Source organism: Phocoena phocoena, chromosome 3, assembly GCF_963924675.1.
Source record: "Phocoena phocoena chromosome 3, mPhoPho1.1, whole genome shotgun sequence".
Taxonomy (NCBI): Eukaryota; Metazoa; Chordata; class Mammalia; order Artiodactyla; family Phocoenidae; genus Phocoena; species Phocoena phocoena.
Window position 1 is genome coordinate 160,899,717 of NC_089221.1, and position 16,461 is coordinate 160,916,177.

General features: G+C 49.3%; 1 protein-coding gene across 1 annotated transcript in view; it reads left to right on the forward strand.

Moving 5' to 3' along the window:
• MYO9B (myosin IXB) overlaps positions 1–16,461 on the forward strand; it is a 71,590-nt gene that overhangs the window by 31,107 nt on the left and 24,022 nt on the right. The window contains exons 3-13 of the mRNA XM_065873332.1: positions 939–1,001; positions 1,480–1,579; positions 1,845–1,945; positions 3,878–4,007; positions 7,111–7,200; positions 8,555–8,671; positions 9,030–9,164; positions 11,242–11,363; positions 13,374–13,515; positions 14,208–14,412; positions 15,424–15,502. Coding sequence (XP_065729404.1) covers positions 939–1,001; positions 1,480–1,579; positions 1,845–1,945; positions 3,878–4,007; positions 7,111–7,200; positions 8,555–8,671; positions 9,030–9,164; positions 11,242–11,363; positions 13,374–13,515; positions 14,208–14,412; positions 15,424–15,502 — 1,284 coding nt within the window. The remainder of the gene's footprint in view (positions 1–938; positions 1,002–1,479; positions 1,580–1,844; positions 1,946–3,877; positions 4,008–7,110; positions 7,201–8,554; positions 8,672–9,029; positions 9,165–11,241; positions 11,364–13,373; positions 13,516–14,207; positions 14,413–15,423; positions 15,503–16,461) is intronic.

A 16,461-nucleotide genomic window follows, 5' to 3' on the forward strand; every position in this document is an offset into this window, starting at 1 on the left:
TGTGGTGCGAGGGCTTAGTTGCGGTATGTGGGATCTTAGTTCCCTGACCAGGTATTGGACCTGGGCCCCCTGCATTAGGAGCATGGAGTCCTAACCACTGGACCACCAGGGAAATCCCCTATTTTTAAATTCTAGAAAATCCAAACTAACCTTTAGGGGATGGTCAGTGGCTGCTTGGGGATGGGTGGCAGGAGAAATGACAAAGGTCCCACAGAGACTTCTCAGGGTGATGGATGTGTTCACTATCTCGGTCATGGTGGTGGACTCACAGGGATTTGCATGTGTCACAACTCATCCAGTCACACACTGTAAGTCTGTTGTGCATCAATTATGCCTAATAAAGCTATTTTTGAAAATTACGTGAAAGGACCCAGTCAAAACTCATCCCGTTGCGTGCTTTGAGTATGTACAGTTTATCGTGTATCAGTCATCAATAAAGTTGTTTCAAAAAGAATGGAAAAGTGAATCCATTATCTTGTATTTCGATTTTCAATTAGAGAAATACTTCATGGCTGGGGAGATGGTGGGAGCAGGGTTCAACCTTCCAGTGTTATTCGTGGGCACATGGGTCCAATCGTTTCAATTCCTGCCACCTGTGGGGCGTCCTGCGTGATGCCAGGTTGGGCTTCCATACAGCTGTCATCCCAAATCTGGTCTGGAGGGCAGAAGTAGCCAGCCCAGGTTCCTTATTTTTATAGATGGTAGTCGTAGGGCGAGGCACATTTATGATGATTGTATTTACCTTTAGAGTAAGATTTTCAACATTTAGGTTGCTTGTTTACCACACTCAAGGTGATTACCTTTAGGTCCCTGTGTTTACCGTGGGTCCAGGGATGTTAATCTGCAACTGGCTTTTCCATGGTAACAAATCACTCTTGTTCTTCAAGGAAACAGTATTAACATGTAACACTTGTCCTTCTTTTTCCTCTTGATGACAGAGCTGTTGTCGAAAAGTACCTGCTTGAAAAGTCTCGCCTGGTCTCTCAAGAGAAGGATGAGAGGTAGGGGGATATTTCCTTGGTGATCCATCACATCCACCTTCTTCCCTATGAAGGAAAGAAGCAGATGTCCTGAGATGGGGGAAATCTACAGGAGGCCATGGCGGATCTCCTGGGAGCGTGAGCTTTGCCACCTTCTTGTGCCTCCCCGGGGCTTTTACTGGAGTAGGTGCTCAGATGTCTGCCAGAATGTGGTTAGGTTAGAAGCATCTCTGATCCACCAGTGAGCAAGACATATGCCCACCACCTGAGGAATCTACTCGCTGGAGAAGCTCCTGGTTTGATTTTTGGGTTTGTTTTTTTGTTTGTTTGTTTTTTTCTTAAGACATTATAAGAATCGACTTATTGTCTCAAATTTGTACATAGTCAAGCTGCTGTTTCCTCCCTGGCCTGGTCTCCAAAGCAGTATTAATAGTGGTTTGAAGAGTAGCTGTCACTCGGCCTCCAAAAACAACTTTTTTCTCCTAATTTTGACCTACAGGAACTACCATGTGTTTTATTATTTGTTACTTGGCGTCAGCGAGGAAGAGCGTCAGGAATTTCAGCTCAAGCAACCTGAAGATTATTTCTACCTCAACCAGGTAAACAGCCCCGAGACCCAACCACAAATGCAGCCTCTGTTCCCCATGGGCTCTTTACGCACTGCTGGGAGGTCAGATGCCGTCCGCCTTGGCCCTCTCTAGCCCCCAAACCGACTCCAAGGAGGCCCAGAGGGAGGTGGCATAAAGGACCCCATTCATTCCCCACGTCCTGGGCCATACCCCATCAGTTCCAGCCAAAATCATCCTCGCACGCCACCCTCACCAGCCCAGAAGTACCCAGAGCACTGCCAACTTTGTTTTTCAGCATAACTTGAAGATTGAAGATGGGGAGGACCTCAAGCATGACTTTGAAAGACTCAAGCAGGCCATGGAGATGGTGGGCTTCCTCCCTGCCACCAAGAAGCAGTAAGTGGGCGGGCCCAGCCGCCCTGCCATCTCCCACACAGGCACCCCTGGGGCTTACCAGTCACTCTGAGATGTGACCCACCCCCTCGTAGGAGCCTCACTAAGAAGAGTAGCACAGTGACAGGGGATGCTCGTCATCAGCCATTGGGAGATGCCAATTAAAACCACAGGGCTTTTCAAAGGTCATTCATCATTTTAAAATCTTTTTTTTTTTTTTTTTTTGGCTGCATCACTTGGCTTGTGGGATCTTAGTTCCCCAAGCAGGGATCAAATCCGGGCCCTCAGCAGTGAAAGCATGGAGTTCTAACCACTGGACCACCAGGGAATTCCTCCATCATTTAAAAATTTTAAGCCCCACATTAGCAGACTAATTAACAGATTCTGTTAATGAGCAGAAAACTACACTATCTCAGTAGATGAAGAAAGAAATCCAATAAAATAAAATTTACTCAGGTATATCTACCCAAAAAACAAAACACCACAGGGCTTTTGCCCAACAGTGTGGGTATACTTCACAGTATGGAGCCATACACTCGAAAACAGTCAAGAAAGCAAATTTTATATGATGTGTGTTTGACCACAATTAAAAATTGTTTTAATTCTTCAAAACCACACAGGGTGTTCTCCACACCTGCCCGGGTGACCAGGATACCCAGAGGGAACATCTCTGTCGAGCATGGTGCTAGGGGGACACGAACGGGGCCAACTGCTGTGGACAACCATTCGGCAGTTCCTACCGCGGATGTGTGAACACAACCAAATGCATACATTTGCTCACCCAGAGACACGCACATGAAGGCACACAGCAGCCTTGTTTATAACAGCCCCCAAACCTGGAAACCCTCCCAAATGCCCACCAACCAGAGGTTAAATAAATAAACACATTGTGATATATCCCTGCAGGGGCCAGCAAACTTTCTGGAGAGGGACAGATAGTAAATATTCTCAGCTTCGTGGGCCACGTGGTCTCTGTGGCATGTTCTTCTTTGCATTCTGTTTTCTTTCTTAACAACCCTTTAAAAATTGAAGAACCGTTCCTCCCCACCACCCCACCCAGCGGGATCTTAGTTCCCTGACCAGGGATTGAACCCGCGCCCTCGGCAGTGAAAGTGCAGACCACCAGGAATTCCCTTAAGAACCGTTCTTAGCTAAGGGGCTGTACAAAAATGAGACCCCAGTTTGTTGACTACCTGGACAACCCCACACACAGCAGTGGTTCTCACTGGGGCCCCAATTCCGCCCCCAGGGGACACTTGGCCTTGCCTGGAGACATTTTGGAGTGTCACACTGCAGGGGTGGGAGGGGGGCCGGGTAGGTAGAAGCCAGGTGCCGGCGCTGCGGAGGCTGAGAAGTGCTGGTCGGCAGCATTAAGAAGGGATGGTGCTATACACAGTAACACGCCTGGCTCCCCCATCTCACACCTTTTCAGTAAGAGGCCAGATGCAAGTACACGTGATTTCACTGAAGTCAGGTTCACAGATGGTATTAGATGTCAGGACAGTGGTTCCCTCTGGAACCTGGGGCTGGTTCCAGGGCCTGAAATGTTCTGTTCCTTGGTCTGAGTGCCATTTACAGGTATCTGTACATTTTGTGACACTTCATCAAAACTCTATACTTGGGGAATTGTGTGTTTTCTTTTTTTTTTTTTTTGTATGCATGTTATGCCTCCATAAAAAGAAAAATTTTAAGCTCCCACCCAACACCACTACCACCAAAAAAAGAAAAATAGAGATATGTGCCTCCCAAGTCCTATTCCACAAAGAGTCCCCAGTGGAGGATTAGACATCTTTCGAATTTCGTGTGTTCTGACTGGAATTGCTGGTTTTACAAATTCAGCCTCGTTCACTGGAAACTTGGGCCGAGTTCACTGGAAACTATTGCTGTCTCACAACTGGGGAAGGTGCCCCGACCTAGGTTCCTTTTCTCCCCCAGGATCTTTTCCATCCTCTCGGCCATCCTGTACCTGGGCAACGTCACTTACAAGAAGAAAGCCACGGGCCGAGACGAAGGCTTGGAGGTTGGGCCTCCTGCGGCGCTGGACACGCTGTCACAGCTCCTGAAGGTACTGGCCCCTGTCCTCAGCCACAGCGGTCACCGAGGCCCAGAACTTCCTTCACTGACTGCGCTTTTGTAAACTGGGGCCTGTCTGCCTGCTTCCTCCCCCCACCATCTCTTCTGTGTCCCTTCCTCATTTCTTTTTCTTTTTTTTTTTTAATTGAGGTATAATTAACATACGACATTAGGCTTCCCTGGTGGCGCAGTGGTTGAGAGTCCGCCTGCCAATGCAGGGGACACGGGTTCGTGCCCCAGTCCGGGAAGATCCCACATGCCACGGAGAGGCTGGGCCCGTGAGCCATGGCCGCTGAGCCTGCGCGTCTGGAGCCTGTGCTCCGCAACGGGAGAGGCCGCAACAGTGAGAGGCCCGCGTACCGCAAAAAAAAAACAAAAAAAACCATACGACATTATTTTAGTTTCAGGTATACAACATAATGATTCGGTATCTGTATATGTTGCAAAATGATCACCGCAGTAAGTCTAGTTACATTTGTCACCCTAGGTGGCTACAGGGTTTTCTTTTCTCTTGTGATGAGAACTTCTAAGGTCTACTCTCTTAGCAACTTTCAATTATGCAATACGGTAATGTCAGTCACAGTCGCCATGCTGTACACTACCTCCCCATGACTTATTTTATAACCGGAAGTTTGTGCCTTTTGACCACCTTCACACATTTTGCCCATCCTCCATCTCTGGCAGCCACCATTCTGTTCTCTGTATCTGTGAGCTTGAGGGTTGCTTTTCGTTTTTTAAAATTCCATATATAAGTGAGAGATTTTTTTCCATTATAGGTTATTAAAAGATATTGAGTATAGTTCCCCTTGCTATATGCTATACAGTTGGTTATCTATTTTATATATAGTAGTGTGTATACTTTATTTTTTTATATAAATTTTTTTTTTTTTTTTTTTTTTTGGCTGCGTTGGGTCTTCGTTGCTGCACACGGGCTTTTCTCTGGTTGCGGCGAGCAGGGGCTACTCTTCATTGCGGTGCACGGGCTTCTCATTGCGGTGGCTTCTCTTGTTGCGGAGCACGGGCTCTAGGCACGTGGGCTTTAGTTGTGGCTTGTGGGCTCTAGAGCGCAGGCTCAGTAGTTGTGGTGCACGGGCTTAGTTGCTCTGCAGCATGTGGGCTTTTCCCAGACCAGGCCTCGAACCTGTGTCCCCTGCATTAGCGGGCGAATTCTTAACCACTGCACCACCAGGGAAGCCCCATAGTGTGTATACTTTAATCCCAAACACCTGATTTATCCCTTGCCCCACCCTTTCCTCTTTGGTAACCATAAGTTTGTTTTCTATGTCTGATTCTGTTTCTCTCTTGTAAATAAGTTTGTATCATTTTTTAAATTATTTAAAAAATTTTTTTATTTTTGGTTGCATTGGTTTTTAGTTGTGGCACTTGGGATCTTCATTGCTGCATGCAGGTTCTTCCTTGTGGCACATGGGCTTCTCTCTAGTGTGGCATGTGGGTTTTCTCTCTCTAGTTGTGGCGTGCGGGCTCAGTAGTTGTGGCTCACAGGCTTAGTTGCCCCATGGCATGTGGGATCTTAGCTCCCTGACCAGGGATCGAACCCGCGTCTCCTGCATTGGAAGGCAGATTCTTTACCACTGGACCACCAGGGAAGTGCCTGTATCCTTTCCTTTTAGATTCCACATATAAACGGTATCATATGATATTTATCTTTCTCTGTCTGACTTACTTCACTTAGAATGATAATCTCTAAGTCCATCCATGTTGCTGCAAATGGCATTATTGCATTCTTTTTTATGGCTGAGTAATATTCAATTGTGTATATGTGCCACATCTTCTTTATCCATTCATCTGTTGACGGACACTTGGATTGCTTCCATGTCTCGACTACTGTAAATAGTGCTGCTGTGAACATTGGCGTACAGGTATCTTTTTGACCCTTCCTCATTTCAGAAGGACTCCCTCTGGGGCTCTCCCACCTCAACCCCTCACTTGAAAGGCTCTTCAAAATTATCGTTTATATATGTATAGAAAACTGAATCACTTTGCTGTATACCTGAAACTAACATAATATTGTAAATCAACTATAATTTTTTTTTAATATCATCTTTTGATCAGCAGGGTCATCTTGTGATTGGACCATCCCCTCGTCCGCTTGTCCTCAACCCCAGGAGCGCTGGGCAGTGTCTGGTGTCGTTTGGGGGGTACTGCTGTCTTCTGGTGGATGGAGGCCAGGGATGCTGTTTGACGTAATGGAATGCACAAGGCAGTCCCCCTACAGCAAAGAATGACCCAGCCCCAAATACCTGTGGTGCTGAGGCTGTTTTCTAAGCATGCATTCCATCTGTGGCTCTTAAAGTGCCCCTGCGTCAGGGAGCCCCAGCTCCTGTTGTGCTCATGAGGATGAGTGAGCACGTCTGCTGGGAGACCGGGGCTGCTCTGCTACCCCAACACTTGACTTCTCATGGATGGGACTCGGCAGTCGGGGAGAGCCGGGCCCCTTGCCCAGCCCCTGCACCCAGGCCAGGAGCCCACTCCAACAGCGACAGCTTTAACACAGGTCACCAGGCAGCACCTGGGCCCGAGGCCCGCTGTGACACCCAGGCCTGTGTGACCACACTGTCAGGGCCATCGAGCAAGCCTGTGGGTGGTGATAATTTTGAGACACACCAGGCGTAGCACACACTGTGGATTGGCAGCCCTGAGGGTGGGCTTTGGGCCCACTTCCCGGCCCAGCTGCTGGGTGTCCTTCTCCCTCCCTCCCCACGCCTTGCCTCAGTGACACAAGGATCCAGTCCATGAGCTCTCCAACTTTCCTCCCCTTCTCTCTCTCTCTCTCTCTTTTTTTTTTAAAAAAAATTAATTAATTATTTTAATTGAAGCATAGTTGGTTTACAATGCTGTGTTAGTTTCTGGTGTATAGCAAAGTGATTCATATATACATGTGTGTTTGTGTGTGCATATGAATATATATTTAGATTCTTTTCCATTATAGGTTATTACAAGATATTGAATATAGTTCACTGTGCTATACAGTAGGACCTTGTTGTTTATCGATTTTATATAAAAATAGTAGTGTGTATCTGTTAATCCCAAGCTTCTAATTTATCCCTTCCCCCCACCCCTTGACCCTGAAACAGGTGAAGCGAGAAATCTTAGTGGAAGTTCTGACCAAAAGAAAAACAGTGACCTCCAACGACAAACTCATCCTTCCCTATAGTCTCAGCGAGGTGAGTGCTGCCCTGGGCTTCTGTGAGGTGCCAGGCCCGAAAATATGAATACACAGGGCAGAAGGGGAGTCTCCAGGGACAGCTGGCATGGGTAGTGTTTTTCCTGCCCCTAAAGTGACAGCAGAGAACCCTGGCGACACTCTGGTTTTCATGTGAGCTCAGGTGTGGCACAAAGCAGCCTATACAGCTCGTAAGGCCAGAGCCGGGGCCACGTGTGTGGTGTCTATGTCCAGCTGCTCAGCGGGCACGCCGGTTCTCACCAGCAGAGGATAGCCACCTGCGGCCCACAGGCCAAACTCAGCCCACTGCCTGCTTCTGTCAATAAAGCTTTATCTTCATACAGCCACACCCATCATTCACATGCTGCTCTCCTGCAGAGCTGGCCTGCAAAGCTGATTCTATTGACTCACCGGCCCTTGCCCGAAAAACTTGCCAACCCCAGGGCTTGAGCATGACCTTTACAACCATTGTGTGGGTCCCTAAATCTTGATAAGGCACCTCTCCCTGGCCTTTGCGCCAGCCTCCATGTTTTCTCTGTGATGTGTTTTTCTTGTGTTTTTACACCTCTAGACTTATAGCTCGGGGAGCAGCAGGAAAGTACCTAGCCACGGTGGGGGGTGGATTTTTAGCTGGTGGTGGAAGCTGCTCAGGCATCTGAAGTGGGTACTGCAGACAGCCGGAGCCCCTGTGGGCAAAGGCACCCAGCCGTGGTACGTGAAAGGTGCCGCAGGTCACCTGAGCCTGCAGCACGGCTGCTCCCCAGAGGCGCCAAGCTGAGCAGAAAAAGACCAGGTACAGGGCTGCGTCCTACACGGCTCCATTTCCACAAAACCAGAGGGACTCGTTCTAGATCTTGATAGCAGGCCAAGTGAGTCTTGTCACAACTTAGATCTGAGAACATACAAAGAAGGAATTCCTTGTTTGTAAATTAGACCCCAAGAAGCCTTCTTAAAAAGTGGTAAAGACCATCGCTGCTTTTAGGCACCCAGTGGTGGGGCCCATGGTGCTCCCAGAACCGCAAGGGACCTGGCTTTGAACCCAGCCCAGCCTCCTGGTTCGTTCTCCCATGGTGCCCTCCCTGAGCCTGCGTTCCCACCGCCGCAGTCCCCAGGGTGCTCTGAGGCCAGCCGGCCCATGAGAAAGACTAGGCCAAACCGCAGGCTGCCAGGTCAGGGCTTTACGCTTCATGCTTGGGTGGGCCAGGGCATCCAAGCTGACGGGACAGCGTGCAAAGTGAGAAAGGGGCTTGTCAGATGAGTTGGGTGTTTCAGGTCACCACTTCAGTCTCCCCACCTGTGCATACAGACCTCAGGGCCTGACCCGCCAAGGTGTGACACCCCCTCTGTACCCACAGGCCATTACCGCCCGCGACTCCATGGCCAAGTCACTATACAGCGCCCTGTTCGATTGGATCGTGCTGCGGATCAACCACGCCCTCCTCAACAAGAAGGACATGGAAGAGTCCGTCTCGGTGAGGACCACACACCCTCGGCAGGCAACCCATGACATCAGCTGCAGTCGGTCGGGCACAGGCCAGTTCTTCCCAGGGCAGGGCCAGGGAACCAACGGGATGCGATTCTCAGGGCCCAGCACAGAATGAAAACACAGGACTCCGGGCTTCCACTGCAGGGGGTACCAGTTCAATCCCTGGTCCAGGAACTAATATCCTGCATGACATGCAGCGTGGCCCCAAAACAAAACAAAAACCAAAAATCAAAAAACCACGGGGCTCCTTGTTTAATATTACGGGTTCTAAGGCCCTCACCAGCAGACAGGTTGCTCCTGAAGGAAGGCCCACCAGTAATAACCATTCTCTCTGTCTCCCCAAGTGCTTGTCCATTGGGGTCCTCGACATCTTCGGGTTTGAAGACTTCGAGAGGAACAGTTTTGAACAGTTCTGCATCAACTACGCCAACGAGCAGCTCCAGTATTACTTCAACCAGCACATTTTCAAACTGGAGCAGGTAAGGAAATATCATCATATCCGCCCATCCCACCCAAGGAGGAAAAGAATGAGCCAGAGCCGGGATCTCCCTTGGGACCTGGTTTGTCATCAAACCCGCCCCAGAATTTTTCTCCGCAAAAAAAAAGAGGGAGAGTCTGGGAACATTCCCACTCAGCCCAGGATGACGCAAACGGCAGGGATATTTGGGGCCACAGCTCAGTTTTGTACCTTCTCTCTGCTCAGACATGAAAGTCCTTTTGGTGGGAGAGAAACTGAGTTGCCTTGTAAGGATTTGCTTCAGTCAACAATAAAGATATCCTGTCTCAACGCGTCTTCACCCTGAGAAATAACCAGCCGTCTTTACCCAAGTATCATCCTTCCCATGATTGATTCTGATGGGGAAAGAAAACTGATGGGTTTATAGAGATGCTTAGCTAATTTTACTCTTACGTCTTTTGGCTGAAAGTCACATTTCTCACTTGAAATATGGCTGGTCCGAATTGCGTTGTGCAGGAAATGCAAAATACATAGCGGATTGCAAAGACATAGCTTGGGGGCAAAAAGGGAATGTAACATGCCTTGTTGGTAATTTTTTATGTCAATTACGTGTTGACATACATCATACACCTTGGGTATGTTGGGTTAAATTAAGTATATTGTTAAAGTTAACTTCACCTGTTTCTTTTCACGTTTTTAAACTTGGCTGTTAGAAGTTCGAAATGACATGGGTCTCTCACATTATATGACTGTCGGACATTGCAGTTCCAGAGCAGGGGCCGCCCAAAGTTATTGGCACGTGGCCACACTCATTTGTTGACATAGCATCTGTGGCTGCTTTCACGCTACAACAGCAAAGCTGAGTCATCGTGTGGACACCATCTAACTTGTAAAGCCTAACATATTTACCATCTGGCCCTTTACAAAGAAAGCTTGCTGACCCCTGCGGGGGGGGGGTTACGTGTGATTTTCAGCACTTTGCTGTGATACGGTAAATCCCCTACATTATGAATGAGTTCCATTCCAAGGGCGCGTTTGTAAGTACAATTTGTTCGTTAAGTCCAACAAAGTTAGCCTAGGTATACAACTAACACCATTGGCTATATAGTACTGTACTGTAATAGGTTTATAATACTTTTCACACAAATAATACATAAAAAACAAACAAACAGGGCCTTCCCTGGTGGCGCAGTGGTTAAGAATCCACGTGCCAATGCAGGGAACACGGGTTCAAGCCCTGGTCTGGGAAGATCCCACATGCCGCAGAGCAACTAAGCCTGTGCGCCACGACTACCGAGCCTGCGCTCTGGAGCCCACGAGCCACAACTACTGAGCCCACGTGCCACAACTACTGAAGCCCGCGCGCCTAGAGCCCGTGCTCCGCAACAAGAGAAGCCACCACAGTGAGAAGCCTGCACACCGCACAGAAGAGTAGCCCCCGCTCATTGCAACTAGAGAAAGCCCGTGCACAGCAACAAAGACCCAATGCAGCCAAAAATAAATAAATTCATTTAAAAAAAAAAACAAACACAAAAAATAAAGAAAACATTTTTAATCTTACAGCACAGTACCTTGAAAAGTACACTAGTCCAGTACAACAGCTGGCATACAGGGGCTGGCATCGAGTGAACAGGAAAGAAGGGTTACTGACTGGAGGAGGGAGAGGAGGTGGGAGGTGGTAGAGCTGAAGGATCCTCAGCAACAGGAGACGGAGGGCAAGCTGCACAACCACTTGTAGAGGATGCACGCATGTGACAATGTACGCCAGACACGTGAACTAACTTAAGTGATGGGACATGCAAATGCACGTTTGCATCTTTGCGAGTTCGCAACTTGAAGGTTCGTACGTAGGGGACCTACTGTAGATGTTTGGCAATGTGCATTCCTGTGGCTAACTGTTCATTTATTGAATAATTTTATAGTTTTCTTGTTATATTCCTATTGGTACATTAATGTGCATTCTATGTTATTTGCACATTTATATTTAAATATGTACAAGCATGCGTAAATAAAATATGTTTTTTATATGACGTGTGCTACGTAAATATTAACATGTCCATGAAATGATGAACTTACCGGATACCCCTCGAACCCTGCAGGAGGAGTACCAGAGCGAAGGGATCTCGTGGCACAACATCGACTACACGGACAACGTTGGCTGCATACATCTGATCAGCAAGAAGCCCACCGGCCTCTTCTATCTCCTGGATGAAGAGAGCAAGTGAGTGTCCACGGCCCAGTGCGTCCGCAGACCCGGGCACCATTCCGGCTCTGCAGCCCCAGAGCCTCACCCCAAATCCATACCATCCCAAGAACTTCCAAGTTGCTCAGACTCACGCGGCCACAAATCCTGACCTCACGTTTGCAAAATACAGTACCATCCACCACAGAAATATTAACACTCGAGATAGCTGTGAACTTGGAAACACACCCTCCTGGGAGTCCTCGGGAAAGTATTGGGGGACCTGAATCTAGAAACTGGGCATGGGCTTGGTGCGTCCTTGCAAAGGGCAGGGCGTGGAATCGGGCCCAGATGCGAGACTCTCCACCAAGTCTGCCGCCCCTCGTCCACAGGACACAATGAAGGCTGGAGAAGGTATTTTTAAGGTGCTTCATGCTTGGTCACCCAGCCAGAGCTCCTGAAATCGCAGACAGACTAAACCAACGAAATGTATTCTCTCACAGTTCTGGAGACTAGAAGTCCAAAATCAGTATTGGTGGGCTGAAATCAAAGTGTGGGAAGGGCCACCCTCCCTCCAAAGGCTCTAGGGGAGGATGCTTCTTTGCATCTTCCAGCTTCTGGGGGTCCAGGTGTTCTTGGCTTGTGGCTGTATCACTCCAATCAATCTCTGCCTCTGTAGTCACATCATCTTCTCTCTTTCTGTCTCATCCTCTCTTATAAGGACTCCAGTCCTACTAGATTAGTGCCAACCCTAATGACCTCCCTTTTTTTTTTTGGCCATACCACCACGCAGCTTGTGGGATCTTAGTTCCCCGACCAGGGGTTGAACCCCGGGCCCTCGGTAGTGAAAGCTCCGAGACCTAACCACTGGACTGCCAGGGAATTTCCCCCTGATGCCCTCATCTTAACTTGATTACATCTAAGGTCACATTCACAGGTTCTGGGGGTCCGGATGTGGACAGTCTTTTTATCAACCACTTTATCAGGCCCCTTGTTTGCTGCTGAAGTCCCCTCAGGGCTGGTGTGAATCAGGCATACCTCCTGTCTCAGACCAAGTCCCATCCAGGACAGGACACATCCATCCTAGGCCAGGATCTGTGGAGAGAATGTTCAGACAAGGGAAGAGGCAGGGTGCTAGGAAGAGCTAAATCATCACTCCCAGGAAACTCCCAGAGCCGAATCTGGGGGAAGTGTGCAAGACAGGGCGGGGCTGAGCAGAGTCGGATTTGTCTTTGTTGAAAATCTTGCTATTTTAAAAAAAAAAAAAAGTCTTGCTATTTTAGTTCATCATGGAGTTGGGGGAATGGGGGCAGGGGCGGAGAAGGCTTGAATTGAATTTTCTAAAATAGTGTGTTAAAATGTTATTTATTTCCACAACTGAGTGAATGGATCTCTCACGCTCCACACCCTGGCCCTGGCAATGATGTGCCTTGTAGCTACAGAGAATCTCCTCCCCTGCCCCCTGTTAAGCCACAGAGCCAGGCATCGGGGATTTGGAGGCACGTCTTTCTGCCCATGTTTTGCGGTGAGGCTGGGCAGAGGCTGGGAATGCCAAAGCTGGCTGTGGCATTTCCTTCCTGGGAGGCCAAAATAGCCAGGTACAACGGCTCCCTTATCCTGCCCCCAGCCCCCCTCCCTGCTTTATCCCATTCTGCCGGGCCCTCCCCCTAACAGAGGAACACAGGCAAGACCCACTCCAAGACACAGCACCCAGGGGCAGATGGACCTGAGACCAGACGTCACCCCGCCCTGGGATTATTCCAGGAGCTGCCCACGGCAGGCCCAGGTCCCAGTCTTGCCCGGACCGCACGTTCGCGTGAGCGCCGGTCTGCTCTGCCTGATCCAAGTTTGCTCCACAGCCCCAAGTGCATCACTTTGCTCGCGGCCTCTTCAAGCCAGGTGGCAGGTTCCCGGCCCTCGGCCCCGTGCTCAGCCTGCAGGAGCCCAAACACCCGCCCACCTCATCCACGGAGGGCCCGCGACCTGCAACGCAGAGTGGGTGACCGGCCGCGGTTCCTGCAGTTAAAAGGTCTTGCATCCTCTTCCCAGCTTTCCCCACGCCACGAGCCAGACCCTGCTGGCCAAGTTCAAACAGCAGCATGAGGACAACAGGTACTTCCTCGGCACCCCCGTCATGGAGCCGGCGTTCATCATTCAGCACTTCGCAGGGAAAGTGAAATATCAGATCAAGGTACGCAGCCATCCGCTGCCGTCATCAGTCAAGTCACGCTCTGCCTGGGAGGCGGGAAGGGGACGGCGTGGGTACCCTGGAGGCCCCTTCCTTCTGGCACTTGCTCTGTCCCTCCTCTTTTTTTTTTTTTCTTTTTAAACTTTTTTTTTATTCATTTATTTATTTATTTTATTTTTGGCTGCATTGGGTCTTCATTGCTGTGCACAGGCTTTCTCTAGTTGAGGCGAGTGAGGGCTACTGTTCGTTGCTATTGGGGCTTCTCATTGCAGTGGCTTCTCTTGTTGCGGAGCATGGGCTCTAGGTGCACAGGCTTCAGTAGTTGTGGCTCGTGGGCTCTAGAGCGCAGGCTCAGTAGTTGTGGCGCACGGGCTTAGTAGCTCCGCGGCATGTGGAGTTTTCCTGGACCAGGGCTCGAACCCGTGTCCCCTGCATTGGCAGGCGGATTCTTAACCCCTGCACCACCAGGGAAGCCCTGTTCCTCCTCTTTATTGCTTTTGCTGGGCGAAGTTCCAGGGCTCTCGGACCTGGCGTCAAACCCCTGGCTCTACTGTCGAGGGCTCCACGGCAGGAGCCACGTCTCTGTTGTTGAGATGCACTGCCCACTAGTCCTTCCCATGCTGGCCCCCAGGGCCTCGGCCAGCACTGGCAAGGGACCACCTGCCTCCATCATCCCTCCTGCCTCCCCCCACCAGGACTTCCGGGAGAAGAATATGGACTACATGCGGCCGGACATAGTGGCCCTCCTGCGGGGCAGCGACAGCTCCTATGTTCGGGAGCTCATCGGCATGGACCCCGTGGCCGTGTTCCGCTGGGCGGTGCTCCGGGCTGCCATCCAGGCCATGGCCGTGCTCCGGGAGGCCGGGCGCCTGCGGGCTGAGAGGGCTGAAAAGGCTGCAGGTAGGAGGGTCCCCAGGTCACTGTTGAGAAGAGGACACTCATAGTCCATTGCAAAGTGTAAATTTTCATTTCATTTAGCACATTCCCAAGGTTGTACAACCAGCACTTCTATCTGGCTCCCCAAACTCTTTTTTTTTTTTTTCTTTTCCATTATAGTTTATTGCAAGATATTGAATATAGTTCCCAGTGCTATACAGTAGGACTTTGTTGTTTATTTTATATATAATAGTTTGTATCTGCTAATCCCAAACTCCTAATTTATCCCTCCCGCCACCCTTTTCCTTTGGTAACCATAGGTTTGTTTTCTATGTCTATGAGTCTGTTTAGTAAATAAGTTCATTTGTACTATTTTTCAGATGCGACATATAAGTGATAGCATATAAAATTTGTCTTTCTCTGTCTGACTCACTTCATTTAGTATGATAATTTCTAGGTCCATCCATGTTCTGCAAATGGCATTGTTTCATTCTTTTTTATGGCTGAGTAATATTCCATTGTGTAAATATACCACATCTTCTTTATCCATTCAGTTGATGGACATTTAGGTTGCTTTCATGCCTTGGCTGTTGTAAATTAGCTCCCAAGGTCTTTTATCGTCCCAGTCTGAAAGTCTGTAGCGGGGTGTATAAGTTAACCTCATCCGCACAAGGCAGGAAGGTGTGTCACCACTTTTCTGTGAGGATAACCTGAGGCCCAGAAGAGCTGAGTGGCTCCCCCAGGGTCAATCAGCTCGAGATACCGACCACGGCATTTTAGGAAGGGTGTCGATTAAAGGAGGACCAAAAGGTTAAAGCCTTTATGAGCAGTAGGAAATAGATGATGCTGTTTTGTGGGGAATGGAACATTTCACGGTTCCCCGTTCTGCCCAAATTTGAGTGTCAGGCCCTTTTCTTTTTTTTTTTTTTAAACGGGCTCAAGTCAGGATCACAGCCTCCATGGAAAAGTTACAAAGCCCTTCAGCTACAAGCGACCCCCACCCCCCAAACTTCATCTGCTCTGTGTCCCCAGCAGGTCTGGGCAGCTCTGGTGCCCGAGGTCACCTGGGAGAGCTGCAGAGAGGAGCCAGCACCCCATCGGAAAAACTGTACCGGTGAGCGAGACCTTGATTTATCCCAAGTGAAGCCAGTAGTCAGCGGCATTGTTTAAAATGGCACCAGAAACCCGACACTCTGAACCCAGGTCGGGGTTGACCAGAATAAGGAACACAGCAGCCGCTTGAACCAGAAAGACCCAGAAGTAACGGCATCTGGTGGCCGCATTTCTGCGAGGCAGGCCTCGTGCATCATCTGCGTTAGGGGGACGTGGGCAGCTCAGTTTACAAAGGAGCTTTTCATGGCTGGTCATGACCGTTGGCGGGTGGGGCCAAAGGGCTGCTGGTCTCACAGAGCAACAAGCTTGATTTAAGAGCACTTCCGCCCTTAGCCTGCCTGGGGTGTCCCGAAAGCCGATCAGCTAAGTTCCTTCACTCTCAGTCAGAAACACAGATGCACCATTGCCTATAAGGGTGTCTCGTGGCCACCTAGCAATGGCCAAGGGTCCTCCACGTACCCCAGTTGCTACTGAGTGTAAAAGTGAGCAGGCTTGTGCTTCCAGGATTAAAAAAGGCTACACTGGACAGACGTCTGAGGCCATGACAAAGCCAGGGGAGGGACCCTTCTGGCAGCCTGAGAGAGGCAGGCTACATTGAGAAGGGACCACTTGGGCCAGACAAGGCAGGCAGGGTGTGCTAGCCATGGGGGCAGCATGTGCAAAGGCCCTGGGGCAGCTGAGTCCCCAATCTCTTTCTCAAGACTCAACAAATTCCCCAGGAGCGAGTCACTAAACTTCAAAACATGAAAAAGTCGTTTTATTTTTGAACACTTTATAATAAAAACTCCCTCAGGAGATTCACAAACGCATATGTGTGGAGGTAGAGCTAGCACCTAGGTAAGTGACCCCATGTCGTTTGTCTGAAAGCAGCGTGTCATTTTCCTGCTTTTAAAAAGGTGCATTTTTAAATCAGCTTTTTCACCCAAAAGGAGGCAAGAGAAAAAAAAAAAAAAAACCACG